General features: G+C 37.4%; 2 protein-coding genes across 2 annotated transcripts in view; both read right to left on the bottom strand.

Moving 5' to 3' along the window:
* Nucleotides 1-595: 595 nt before the first annotated feature.
* LOC110461024 (fibropellin-1-like) lies at nt 596-12,000 on the bottom strand. The gene is made up of 11 exons (XM_021514290.1): nt 11,990-12,000; nt 11,770-11,906; nt 8,574-9,550; nt 8,315-8,377; nt 7,860-7,913; nt 7,470-7,532; nt 6,904-6,966; nt 6,670-6,732; nt 6,385-6,432; nt 1,880-2,011; nt 596-1,680 (listed from the first exon to the last, which is right to left on the bottom strand). The coding sequence occupies exons 1-11, from the start codon at nt 11,998-12,000 to the stop codon at nt 1,495-1,497; spliced, it is 1,797 nt and encodes a 598-aa protein (XP_021369965.1). The 3' UTR covers nt 596-1,494.
* Nucleotides 11,817-14,017, bottom strand: part of LOC110461019 — an 18,438-nt gene continuing 16,237 nt past the window's right edge. The window contains exons 2-5 of the mRNA XM_021514287.1: nt 13,409-13,545; nt 12,493-12,649; nt 12,021-12,181; nt 11,817-11,906 (exon numbers count right to left, since the gene is read on the bottom strand). Coding sequence (XP_021369962.1) covers nt 12,038-12,181; nt 12,493-12,649; nt 13,409-13,545 — 438 coding nt within the window. The 3' untranslated portion in view covers nt 11,817-11,906; nt 12,021-12,037. The remainder of the gene's footprint in view (nt 11,907-12,020; nt 12,182-12,492; nt 12,650-13,408; nt 13,546-14,017) is intronic.

Raw genomic sequence — 14,017 nt, 5'->3', positions numbered from 1 at the left:
GTATCTTACAGGAGGTTACACCTGGTCACTTCTATATTACAGGAGGTTACATCTGGTCACCTCTATCTTACAGGAGGTTAAACCTGGTCACCTATACGGTCACCTCTATCCCACAGAAGATAACACCAGGTCACCTCCATCGGTCACCTCTATCTTACAGGAGGTTACACCTGGTCACCTCTATCTTACAGGAGGTTAAACCTAGTCACCTGTGTCTTACAGGAGGTTACACCAGGTTACTTCTATATTACAGGAGGTTACACCTGGTCACCTCTATCTTACATGAGGTTAAACCTGATCACCTATACGGTCACCTCTATCCCACAGAAGATAACACCAGGTCACCTCCATCGGTCACCTGTATCTTACATGAGGTTAAACCTGGTCACCTGTATCTTACAGGAGGTTACACCTGGTCAACTTATCTTACAGGAGGTTACACCTGGTCACCTCTATATTACAGGGGGTTACACCTGGTCACCTCTATCTTACAGGAGGTTAAACCTGGTCACCTGTATCTTACAGGAGGTTACACCTGGTCAACGTATCTTACAGGAGGTTACACCTGGTCACCTCTATATTACAGGGGGTTACACCTGGTCACCTCTATCTTACAGGAGGTTACACCTGGTCACCTGTATCTTACAGGAGGTTACACCTGGTCACCTTTATCTTACATGAGGTTAAACCTGGTCACCTATATAGGTCACCTCTATCTTACAGGAGGTTACACCTGGTCACCTTTATCTTACATGGGGTAACACCTGGTCACCTTTATCTTACAGGAGGTTAAACCTGGTCACCTGTGTCTTACAGGAGGTTACACCTGGTCACATCTAACTTACAGGAGGTTACACCTGGTCACATCTATCTTACAGGAGGTTACACCTGGTCACATCTATCTTACAGGAGTTTACACCTGGTCACCTCTATCTTACAGGAAGTTACATCTGGTCACCTCTATATTACAGGAAATTACACATGGTCACCTATATCGGTCATCTCTTTCTTACAGGAGGTTACATCTGGTCACCTCCATCGGTCACATCTATCTTACAGGAGGTTACACCTGGTCACCTATATCGGTCACCTCTTTCTTACAGGAGGTTACATCTGGTCACCTCCATCGGTCACCTCTATCTTACAGGAGGTTAAACCTTGTCACCTATATAGGTCACCTCTATCTTACAGGAGGTTACACCTGGTCACCTCCAACGATCACCTCTGTTTTCCATGATGTTAATGATGGTCACATTAATTGGTCACATCTATTTATCACAGGAGGTTATATATGGTCACATTTATTGGGTACCTCTTTCTCACAGTCCAATGCGTTATCCGTTAAATGCGTTTTTGCTAAAAGTATTTGATTAAGTCTTCCAGGACCAATTGCTTAAACCATAGTTTGAATTAATTTCACGTGACATGTCGGGCTATTTTTATACAAGACATGTCACGTGAATTACAATGCATACAAACTTAGCAGAAAACGCATCACAATTGGGTCTGTTCATCCTCATGATATATCGGATTGTCGTGTCGTTTATCTTTCTCTGCTCCAAATTGTCCGTCTTGGTGATCAACTGAATTTTGATGGCCCTTGATGTGCAAATCTACTTCATTTGTTGAATTATACGAAATATTTGTGTTTTTCATTAGTGACTGATCCTTTTGGCTTGCCTGTTGAAGAACAAAAAACTGATTTAGAATCAAAAATGAAAACATCAAATATAAGATGTCTGTCAGCGTTAAACGCGTGTCAAATCAAAATGCTTAAACCAATCATCAGTATCAGGAAAATGGATTGGAATCTTCGGGACGGATTTCGAGTGTGAAGAGGGAAGAGGACGAAGGGAGGAGGAGAAGCTGGAGGACATACCTGTTGTGGCTGTCTTCTCCGCCATTTTATCACCAACACCACCACGATTACAAGCACTATCACTCCTCCCGTGGCGCCCCCAGCTATCGGTGCGATCTTGACAGCCTTCTGTGGCGACGACTCATTGTCAATCTGCCCAAACATAAACAATTCATGATAAGTAGATGTGATTATATACTTTGTAGCTCCTTGTGAAATTATGGCTGCCACCGTTGAAGGTAAAGAGACCTTTAAGTGGAGTATTACAATACTTACGTCACATTGACAGCGGTAATTACCCAAACCACAGCACAAATTACTATCCTGAAAATGTGACGTCATTCCATTGTTTCCATTAAGAGTTCCCAATTACGACAATTGAATAGGTGATTGATCTTTCTCTCCAAATAAACGAACGACCGAATTATCAGCGTTGATCTGAAAGCGACCATCGATGTATCATGATATTAAGGTGTTACCTGATGCCACCTCTGATGGGATATATTGCCACTTTCCGCAGCGGCTAGTAATATCCTCTTTGACATCTTTTGGCTGAAATCTGCCGCAACTTTAACTGCAGATTAGTGTTTTTTTCTACCAGTTTGATAAATTTAAAGGTAAAATATATATAATGTATTTATATAGGGGAGTACTAAGAAACTCTTTTTACAGTGTTTTAGACATGTATATATTTATATGTTTTTGTTATTGTTGTTTTGTTATCTCATTTAAAGATAAGAAACTATTGCATCTAATGGTGTCACTGTGATTAGAACATTAAAAACCTAGAATCAGCCTACAATATGCAATAAAAGACAAGTTTATTGACGGGAAAAACGATAGAACTATAACTCGTCCGTAGAGCAGCTTGACTAAATGTGGACTACTCCAAATACCTGGAAATAGCATGCACAGAGAAGTCAACACTGTACCAATAGCACTTCTACAACTTAAAAACTACTTTTTTTTAAAAACGTTTTTCCCCAAAATAGAACCATTCACATGGGTCCGATTATTATAAACATTCAAATGCATGTAATTGAAAGAAAATCTTAAGCTAAAAGAAAATCATGTGTACGTTTGAATCCATACTCAATTAATTGATAGATATCCTTATTTATCATTGAAAAGCTATTTTGAAAAGGTCGAGAGTTAATCACAAGATAAAGACCTCATCGAGATTCTAAAGTCTGCAATACTACAGAAGGCTTAATTTATACTGACATGATTTAACAAAATCATTATCATATTGAATTGATCACGTGTATAATACGTGTATAACAAAGTGTACCATTAAACCTATGTGCAGTGGTAAATAAAGGAAGAAAAAAACACCGAACAGCATATCCAAACTGTTGAAGAACACAGGTCACAGATGCAATGATGGTGCGTAGTGTTGTTGAAATGTGCACATAATGCATTTTTACTGTGACAGCATTTCGTGGTGTATATCGGTATTTATTTCGACGCCCGGTCAATCATGTCAATAGCTTGGTTGATGTGATAAGAGTGCATATCACGACCAGATATTAAGTTGTCGGGAGGATTGATCAGGCAAGCAATACATGATAACGATTAATGCATATAAAATATGTAAAGTATTTTTCACTTTACTGAACATAAGTAGCATTTTCATAAAAAACTATCAATCTTGAAAAATAAATTACATTTTTATATTTAGTTTACAAAGTAAACTTATTTTTTTGGAGCGTTTTTTTATTTATTTTTATTTATCAATAACTGAAAATAATAATATAAAAACACTGTAATAAGAACCAAATGACAATGAAATCGCTTCAGCAAAATTGGAAGAATATGAAATATCCTTTAAAGTGTGAAAGACTTTATGTATATGTAACTGGTAAATTTTAGAATTATTAGTACGTGATGAGAATACAGTAAATCCCCACTTACTCGAACTCGCAATACTCGAATGCCCCTATTCCATGACGATGTTTTGACATCGATGATTTAGCGTTTATTCACTTGATGTGCAAAACTATATTAATACCGATGACTATACGTTTCATTGTTCAGCTATTTTGTATTTTATTAAATGTTGTCATTTTTATGAAACTTCTTTTTTACTTTTGATCATCTACTATTTGCGATAGCTGCAGTGCTCCTACTGTCTGTCGTTCTGTCTAATAAAAAAATAATGACGATGTCGGACGAACCTCGAATTCGTCGAATACCCGGTTTTCCTCGAACTGATAATCTTGATCCCACGAGTTCGAATGAGCGGATTCCAATTTTACTATCAATCTAATTAGAGCCCCTTTCATGTCAATAACCAAAAACATAATCACAAAATGTGTTTCATTTTCGTTCTTTATTTAATTTTCGTTATTTATATTAGAGTCTAGGTGGATGAATTATAGATGTTAAATGAACGAATATATCTAGATACTTGCGTTTTCATATTAATCGAAATTTTAAAAAATGAATCCATCAAAAGAGAAATAAATTGCACTGTTGTCACCTTAAATTGTAAAAAGCCTGTTTAAGTATGGCTGTTCCTGTCGGTAATTTCAAGTGATTATTTCGTTTTGAGATATTAACCGATTACAACTAGAACACTGTCATGTCAGTAAGGGCCCCGTCTTGTGGCAATATATCCTCCATAATCATCAAGAAGCAATCTGCCCAAATAGCTGAGCTTGAGGTCTAATATTTGGACTCGCAAAAAAGAATCGCAAGGAAACAAAATACATATTTAACATGTACTATGATGTGAGTCTTGTTTCCTTCCACCTATTGCTAGGCTAACAGAAATGTAAATACCGGTGTAATACTCATTTGTTAGCTTTGATATGTTTTATTTCACTTTGAATACCTCCTCCATCAAGAGCCAGGGTCCAAGTCAGAGATCCATTTTGTCTTTGACCTTTGGACCCAAATGACCTTGACCTTAACCCAGTGACCCTGATCTTTGGACAGTTGACTTATTCTTTGATTCCGACCAACTTTGCTTCATAACATCATAACAAAATGTTCATCAGTGAAAAATACAAAACTTGACCTTGACCTTGAACATTTGGACCCCGTAACATAGACCTTAATTCATTTGACTTGGTGTTAAGTTCTGAACAACTTTGCTTCATAATAACATAAAAATAATGTTCATCAGTAAAAAGATACAATATTTGACCTTGACATTGACCCAGTGACCATGACCTTTAGTCAGTTGACTCCTTGTTTAGTTCTGACCAACATTGCTTCATAGTGTCATAACAAAATGTTCATCAGTGAAATGATACAAAATTTGACCTTGACCTTTGACGCAGTGACCTTGACCTTTGGTCAATTGACTCATTGTTTAATTCTGAGCAACATTGCTTCAATGCATCATAACGAAATATTCACCAGTGAAAGATGCAAAATTTGACCTGGACCTTTGAACCTTATGACCTCGACCTTTGACCTTGACTTTTTACCTGAGTGTGTTCTTTTGTGAACTGAACATCTTGACCAAGTTTCATGTACATCGGTCAATTAATACCAAAGTTATTAGCCAGGAACAAAATTTGTGGACGGACAGACGGACAGACAGACAGAGTGATTCCTATAGGGCACCCGTATCTCCGATACGGGGCCCTAATAAATATACACGATTCTTTTATAAACTCCGAAAATTCAACTTCGGTTTATAGTTTATGTCGAATGATCACAAGCTCCATAAAACATTTAACCATAAAACAACCATCAACAAACGACACCACTTCTAAACATAAAACAGCTTGTTTCGGGTTGTTAGCCCCAGGATCAATTATCTAAACGTTCATCTTTTGACCCCCGAACCCTGCACACATCCTCCAGTATAACAAACCTTATTTCAGATTATAAGAAGACCATATCCATTCCTTTATAATTGATTTGCACGACGTATAGAAAGTTAGCTTGGTCTTTTTGGCTACTTCCTGACCAGATAGGACCTATTAATACTACAGTTGTAGCTTGATATTGTCGCATAATAATTACAGCTTAACTCTAGTCCCTGTCCACATTAAGACATATTGATATTACATTAAAACAAAGAGTCAGCAAAGTATGCTTATGTTATATAAACTATAAACATTTAACGAACATGTTATATATACTACTATAATAAACGGTTTAAACTTATATCGGAGCAGATAGACGAACCAGAGGAGGAAATGATAATAAAACAAAATACACAGATGAGGCAACGAATTCCATCAAATACCAATCGTGGTGTCTCCTGACTGAGCAGTCTTCTATCAAACACATTGGACACCAGCTAATGTTTTCATGATACAATGGATGCAATCCTATAAGTGATGGTGGGGACCAGCATGTTGATGTTTAAAAATTGTCATTGAAGAATTACATATAATTACAGATCTTAACGGGTGGAGGAAATACATGAAGTTTTGGATCATTGCTTAAGTTTATCACAATACAAATAAGACTACGTGCTCCGGAAGGGTATATGTGGGCCACGTGCTATGCAGAAAAATAAACGGGCTTTATGTTTTTGCTAAATATGGCATAATTATACTTACCTTGGGCGGCAACGTTCTATTTGTTGATGAAGGATCCTCACGAATTAACTAAGAAAATATATGACATTGGAAATATACAACAAGGACGAAAGTATAGCGAAAAAACGGTCAGTAAATAAAACCTGAACATGGGAGAGATGAAACCTTTGGACAGGAAACATTGTCACATCACATGTGGCAATCGTCAGAGTAGTCTGTGAAGGAGACATCATGATAGTTGGTAAAGGAGAGTTGTCGGTAGGAGATTAAAGAGGATGTATTGGTGAATTTGAGATTCTTACTCACCTTAGGTGATATTGTAATAGGCTGACTGGGCGTTGATAAAGTTTGTTCAAGATTGCTGGTGGACTATAACAGAAACATACACGGAGGAGATCCAAATTAGGTGTCAGAAAAGACCACAACATGGATGGAGTGACAGAACTTCGGACGAGTGACGATATAACACAATGCAGTACTGGTTACAGTATGAAGAAAAGAAAATGTACACAAGTGGTAAATAAACCATTTTATACTGACCTCAGGTGGCTGTGTAACAGGCGGTCTGTGTGTTGGTGAAGATTGCTCACGATTAATAGTGGACTAGAACAAAGTATAATACACAGCGCCAATTAACAAAGATTCGAACTTAAGGACGACGAATGCAACAGCATGGACTTTGTGACATAACTATGTGCTCCGGTTGGGTTATACTTGTGCTGCGTGTAACATCGTCAAGTTTGATGCAAAAGATCTCATTATGGGTTGTAAAAGAGACTAAAGAGACGGGGTGAAGTTGAAGGGAACAAAGACAGAACGTAAGGAAAACTCGTCATAACTTATAACAGGTGCGAGAAGGTAACTTAACACAACTGAGAGAAGGTACAGGAGTTATTGGGGATGAGAGGGTTTACTGAACACACCAGAGGGAAAGTAAAGTAGAAATCATGATAATTTATCAAAGGTAATAGGGGGTAAGTGTACACACATGATAGGAGGTAAAGGAGAAATCATGGCTATTCATTATAGGTGATAGGGGTAACTGTACTCAAATCATAGCGATAAAGGATACTATAAGTATCGGTAAATATGGTATATATTCCTACCTCGGGCGGCAGTGAAACAGTTGATCTGTGTGTTGATGAAGTGTGTTCATTACTGATAGAGGACTGGAACAAAATAGACTAGAGCGTCAACTTTCATAGACGAATTGCGAGCTTAAATTCGTAAGACAGCATATTCACATCGACCATGATATTGGAACTAGGTTCCGCGGTTGTGTAAACATTTCCAGCGCCATGTAAATGTAGAAAGGAACTAATGGTAGGGAGTAAAGGTGAACTTATTTTTGAATAAAAAGGAAAACTCATGAAAGAATGTAAAAGAAAACACGCGAAAGGGAAAAGGATAACACGTAAAAAGGTGGTTAAGAATAAAATTCCGACAGGGAGTGGAGACATAATATTTATTGATGAATACAGTATATGTGTGCTTACCTCTGGCGGCAGTGTAACAGACGATCTTTGTGTTGATGGAAGAATGGAAGTGGACTGGAACGAAATAGGAAAGATGGTCAACATTCATGGACGAACATGAACCAGAAGAGGAAACCAGGTGTTTCGGCTGAATTAGCAATTTCTTTGTCACGCGTGGAATGTTACGTGAGAGGATGTAAAGGAGAACCTGCGAGAGGATGTTAAGGAGGACGACTAGGAGAACTTGCGATAGGATGTAAAGGAAACCCCTAATAGGAGTAAAGATAGATCGTATGCTAGGAGGTAAAGTAGAACCTGCGAGAGGATGTCAGGGAGGACGACGAAAACTTTTGATAGGATGTAAAGGAAATCGCAAAATAGGAATAAAGAGAGAATGTTTATCAGGAGGTAAAGGATAATTTATCATACTAATAGGTAAAGGAAGCCAGGAATTTTATAAGTGAACTTATATTTACCTTTGGTTTCAGTGTACCAGGCGGTCTTTGTGTTGTTGAAGGTTGTTCCTTATTGATAGTGGACTATAACAAAATTAGCAAGTGTCAATATTCAGGTGGGCCGAACTAAAAGTATATAAATACATCAGCCATAGGAAGCGGGGAGACGAAACTACGTGCTTCAAACGGGTAACATTCCCTTTGCCACCTGTGGCGATCTCATGAATGGAATTATAAACAAAGCCTACATTAATAATGAATATGGCATTATTGCACTAACCTTTGGTGGGGATGTCACAGTCGGACTATGAGTTGTTACGTATTGCTGACAGTAAATTCCACCAAATCCATCATTACATACACAAGTGTAATTCCCTATACCATCGCTGCACGTTCCTCCATGATGGCATGTAATGTTTACACAATCATCAATGTTATGTTCACAGTGTAATCCATTAAATCCATTTACACAGAAACAAATGTAATTTCCGATACCATCGTGGCACGATCCACCATTTTGGCAAGTCGCTTTTGCGCAATCATCAATATTATTTTCACAGTGTAATCCATCAAATCCATTTACACAGAAACAAATGTAATTTCCGATACCATCGTGGCACGATCCACCATTTTGGCAAGTAGCTTTTGCGCAATCATCAATGTTATGTTCACAATGTAATCCATCAAATCCATTTACACAGGAACAAGTGTAATTTCCGATACCATCGTGGCACGATCCACCATTTTGGCAAGTAGCATTTGCGCAATCATCAATATTATTTTCACAGTGTAATCCATCAAATCCATTTACACAGAAACAAGTGTAATTTCCGATACCATCCTGGCACGATCCACCATTTTGGCAAGTAGCAATTGCGCAATCATCAATATTATTTTCACAGTGTAATCCATCAAATCCATTTACACAGGAACAAGTGTAATTTCCGATACCATCGTGGCACGATCCACCATTTTGGCAAGTAGCATTTACGCAGTCATCAATATTATGTTCACAGTGTAATCCATCAAATCTATTTACACAGGAACAAGTGTATTTCCCGATACCATCGTGGCACGTTCCTCCATTTTGGCAAGTAACTTTTACGCAGTCATCAATATTATGTTCACAAAACTCTCCAGTGTAACCAGCATAACAGCTACATGAGAAGTTTGCCACATGGTCGATGCATGTTCCGTTGTGGCAGGTCACGTTGACACAGTCCGGAGTATTGACAGTGCAGTTGTCACCCTCGTAACCTGCACAATTAGAGAAACTTTCACGTTGTAGCAGTTCTAAGTACACTGTAGTAACTTACATTTTGTATCTCAAGTATGACGGGTTGCTATTTACATCAGTGTAATAGGTCATCAGTATAACGATACAGTTTGTTCTAACTAGTGAAACTATTTAGTTAGTTCTTACCAGAATTTCGGTCTACTTGGTTGTTTAATCGATTTTATTCATCGATATGTAATTGTCAAAGCAAACTAGAATTCATATCAGTTAAAATTAGTGATAATATAATATAATAACGTTTGTGCGAATCGAAGTCTGTTCACCATCGTGACTCTAACCGGAAATCATACACTGGATTATAATACAATTTTAATTAGAATAGAGTACGGACAAGAATATCCGGAAGTTTATTTTTTATATCAGAATGTGAATCTTTACTTATTTGTTAATATATAATGTAAGACGAATACTGACACTTGATAGAATATTTTGAACAGTATGTACATTATTTAAAGGCGATTCTAGACGCTCATGTACATTGTATGTATATTTATATATATGTTTATGTCATAAAATTTGAAAATATAATAAAAAAATTAAAAAAACTTAAAAAATAGTGAACCTTTTCAGGTTGGTCTACACCTTGTAAGCACCGGTTTGGATTTTGAGGATAGAGTTATCTTGATGTATAAAAAAAACTAAGGGAAACAATATCTCCTAAACAATATAATTATCTAAAAGAAAATAACAAATATGTGCTTTTAAATTCTATGACTGGTTTTTTTTATTGTTAACTCAACATTTCTGATAAAATTACCAATTACGTTCAAGTATTATGTAAATCAGCTTCTTTTTTCAGTTCTTTAACTTCCAAAGCCCCCTGAAATATGCAAAATACATCGTTTCCAATAAAAGATATACGGCAGTTCGATGCGCGCACACATCCCAGTTCCTCTACAACCAACATTGAATTAAGAAGGTTATGAACCTAAAAGTTGCAGAGGAGAATTGAGGAAGATGGGGACTCCCATTGCGCGTGGTAGGCAGTTTTATCACAAAAGTCCAATTGGGATTTACAAAAGCAAAACAAAACTGTATTTTAAATTATTATATCAAAACAAATACTTCTAAAAATATGAATTTATTACCTATTAGATTCGCAAATTCTACAGGATCATGACCTAATTAAAGAAGGTTGAAAACAAGTTACAGTATTTCAAAAAAAAGGGAAACGAAATATTCGAAAGAGGATCTAAACAATAGAGGAGGACTCTAAATTATTAACTGTCCTATAATCCGGGGGCCAAGAGGGCACGAGGACAGGTGTCAGGAGTAGGTATCGTCTTGGACCGAGAGTTCATGAATGCCCTAATAGATCTTTAAAACACCGATCTCTCCACGGCCCCAGACGCAAGGGGGCCCTGAGCAGGCAGCACACTACCAATCTGCTGATATGATACCGGACCACAACCCTGGTAAGATCCAAGAGGGAAATCTGAGTTGTACCCAAAATCCTAAAGAAATGGGAAGATGGAACAGGCAGAAAATGATTGATCCAAATATTGCTTAGTGGGTGCATAAGGTGGAACATCAAGGTAACGAGTATAACGTGACCATTGGTTCTACAAACAAAGACAGGATAGAAGAACAATACGTTACATTATGTGTTATTTTAAATTGGAAAAAGAGGGAGTTGGTATGCGCGCCTGTATGTCCGGGTTTTTCGTATTTGCGCGGGGTATTTGACACTTTTGTTTATGAATTAAAGAATTGATAGTAAAAGTGGATTTGCATAATAATCAGGGAACATTTACTTGCTTGATGTCTAATCAACTTTGTAAACCCCGTTACAATGACTTAAACATTTTATTAATGATCTTGATATCAAATAAACGGTTTGGATATTGAAAATATGATGGTTTGCAGATTTTAGATTAATTTATGTGTTCAAACTGTCATATCAACAAAGTCAAGACCTGTCCTCCCAAAGTTGAGGTGAAATGTAGCTTTCGTATAATGTATAATACACTGCTACGAACTCTAGTCTGCTTTATCGATCACAAAACGATGGTAAATAATCGATGACGAAAAGTAAAAAAATATTTGAAAAATACATGTACTTTCGTGGTTTTGCAAACAATCTAGCAAGGGGAACGGCCTTTTTTTTTACACACACCCTGAATCATCTCATTCATTCAACAATTGCTACCGTGTATATTTATCTTAACTCTCTTCCTACCTAGAAAACAAATCTTTTCCCCATCAGGCCCACAGTTGTAGTGTCCAGTCGTATTATCGTCCGAGGGTGAACAGTAGATGTCACACTGCGCACCAAAGTAGTGCTGAGGACACGTCGCCACCAACGTCACGTTAATACTAAAATTAAAATCAAATACTTGTAGTCAGCTTCTGATGGTTGTCAAATTCAAAGTAGATTGAGTTTAAAATTAATTGAAAACACGAAATACATATATTTAGTCTCTACTGTACCTGCAGGAACTACACTGTTAGTGAGGCTTGCATTTTATCGGGAGGTTAAATGGACTGACAAGCTTGTCTGTACTGACATTGGAACAGTAATGTGTAAGGTCGTCCTCGCCGGTCAAAGTGTTGATGTTGCTGTACTTCTGCTTCACAATTAGGTGTAATGTCTGTGGAAACATATTAACATACGATTTACACTCTTGAGCGACATCTACACAAAAACAATGACCATAAGATATAATGTCCGGGGCAACATGAACATTAACCATCATCATGGGATTTTCTGCCGAGGGCGACATGAACATGGAACATCATCATAAGATGTACTATCTGGGGCAACATCTACACAGAAAACCATCATTAGATTTATTGTCTCGGGCAACATGTACACAAACATTATCATCTGGTTTGCTGTCTTGGTAAACATTTAGATAGAAAATCATCATCAGATACATGTTCCAAGGAAACACGTAGGTACCTTTCTATATTCCTGTCTCGGAATAGAGAAATTCATCTGTTTAAATTGGTATTTAAGTAGCAGACAGTGGGGCGTAGTGGTATTTTCGCTGGGTGTACTATTGTTGAATTTCTTGAAATCACCATCATTCACGTGCTTGTATTCCTCTTCACAAACCCTAAGATATAATACATGAAGTTTATTGGTTGAAAACCATATATTTTTGGACGATGTATTAATTTTTTAACGAAACAGTACGCTCGTCCAAAAGTCTTCACTGCATTTCAAATGTAAATAACCGAGCATGTTACATGTACATGTACAATAATGAGAATAAAATAATAATAAACATTTGATAAAGCGCTCTATCTAGCTAGCATAAGCCACACTAAAGCGCTTTACCGTACATAGATATAAGATTAATACAATTAGCATATACATTAATCAGTACAATTTTGAGGAATTCGCAGGAGCTGCCTTATCAGGCGCTAACTTCTCGTCGTATGCCACCTGGCTAATATCTCCCTATAAGTGTATGCCTGCGTGTGTGCTGGAGATGTTATGTGTTATATTTGTTGTAGGACCGTGCTTCCAACGGCATCATTTATAGTGCCACCTCACTTGAATGCTACAGCACAGAGACTGCAACATCATCCCCAGATCAATGTATACTGCATCTGGGTTGTTGGAGTTGTGTGGGCAGGAGAAGAGCACCTTATCTGAATATTCCATGCGTACGACGACTTCGGGGATCGAACCCCGGTCGTCTGTGTGGAAGGCCGGATGGTTCACCACTCGACGAATCCACCCATAATGATCCGCTTTATGCAAGACATGTTTATGATGTATCTAACTGCAGTGACTTTTCTAATAAAAAGGGCAATGTTGTTATATAGATGTTGTGAGGTACAATTTAGAAATAACATGTATCACTTGCCCGTTGCCTTCGTCCACTTTGTTCACTAGGATCAGAAAGATTGGTGACCTGCACATGAAATTGTCTCCGCTATATTTGTAGGTATTCAGCTGAAAATTGACAGTAACACTATCCGAGACGCTCTCACTTCTCATCACCTGCAATTACAAACAACATCAGCCTATAGCATGTGATACAGCTATACAGTGATATCCTGTTATCAATGTAACAATTCATTTGAACAATAACGAGTAGTATAGGATCATTTTGTATGCTGGAAACAATAAACAGTGGTAACGTACATTGGCAATGTGTAATACAGATAAACAGTGTAGCGTGTAATACAGGCAAACAGTGTCACTTGTAATACAGATAAACAGTGGTAACTGGTAGAACAGATAAACAATGGTTACGTGTAATATAGATAAACAGTGTTAAATGTGTAATACAGATAAACAATGGTAAAGGGTAATACAGATAAACAGTGGTAACGGGTAATACAGATAAACAGTGGTAAATGGGTAATAAAGATAAACAGTGGTAACGGGTAATACAAACAAACCTTGGTAACGTGTTATACAGTCAAATAGTGTAACATGTAATACAGATAAACAGTGGTAACGGGTAAAA

Source organism: Mizuhopecten yessoensis, unplaced genomic scaffold, assembly GCF_002113885.1.
Source record: "Mizuhopecten yessoensis strain PY_sf001 unplaced genomic scaffold, ASM211388v2 scaffold10535, whole genome shotgun sequence".
Lineage (NCBI taxonomy): Eukaryota > Metazoa > Mollusca > Bivalvia > Pectinida > Pectinidae > Mizuhopecten > Mizuhopecten yessoensis.
This window is presented reverse-complemented; position numbering and strand designations above follow the sequence as displayed.

Coding starts and splice junctions, on each gene's coding strand:
- LOC110461024 (XM_021514290.1), bottom strand. Junction 6,733..6,903: donor CTGTTACACAGCCACCTGAG/GTCAGTATAAAA, acceptor TTTCTGTTATAG/TCCACCAGCAATCTTGAACA. Junction 6,433..6,669: donor CTATTACAATATCACCTAAG/GTGAGTAAGAAT, acceptor ATATTTTCTTAG/TTAATTCGTGAGGATCCTTC.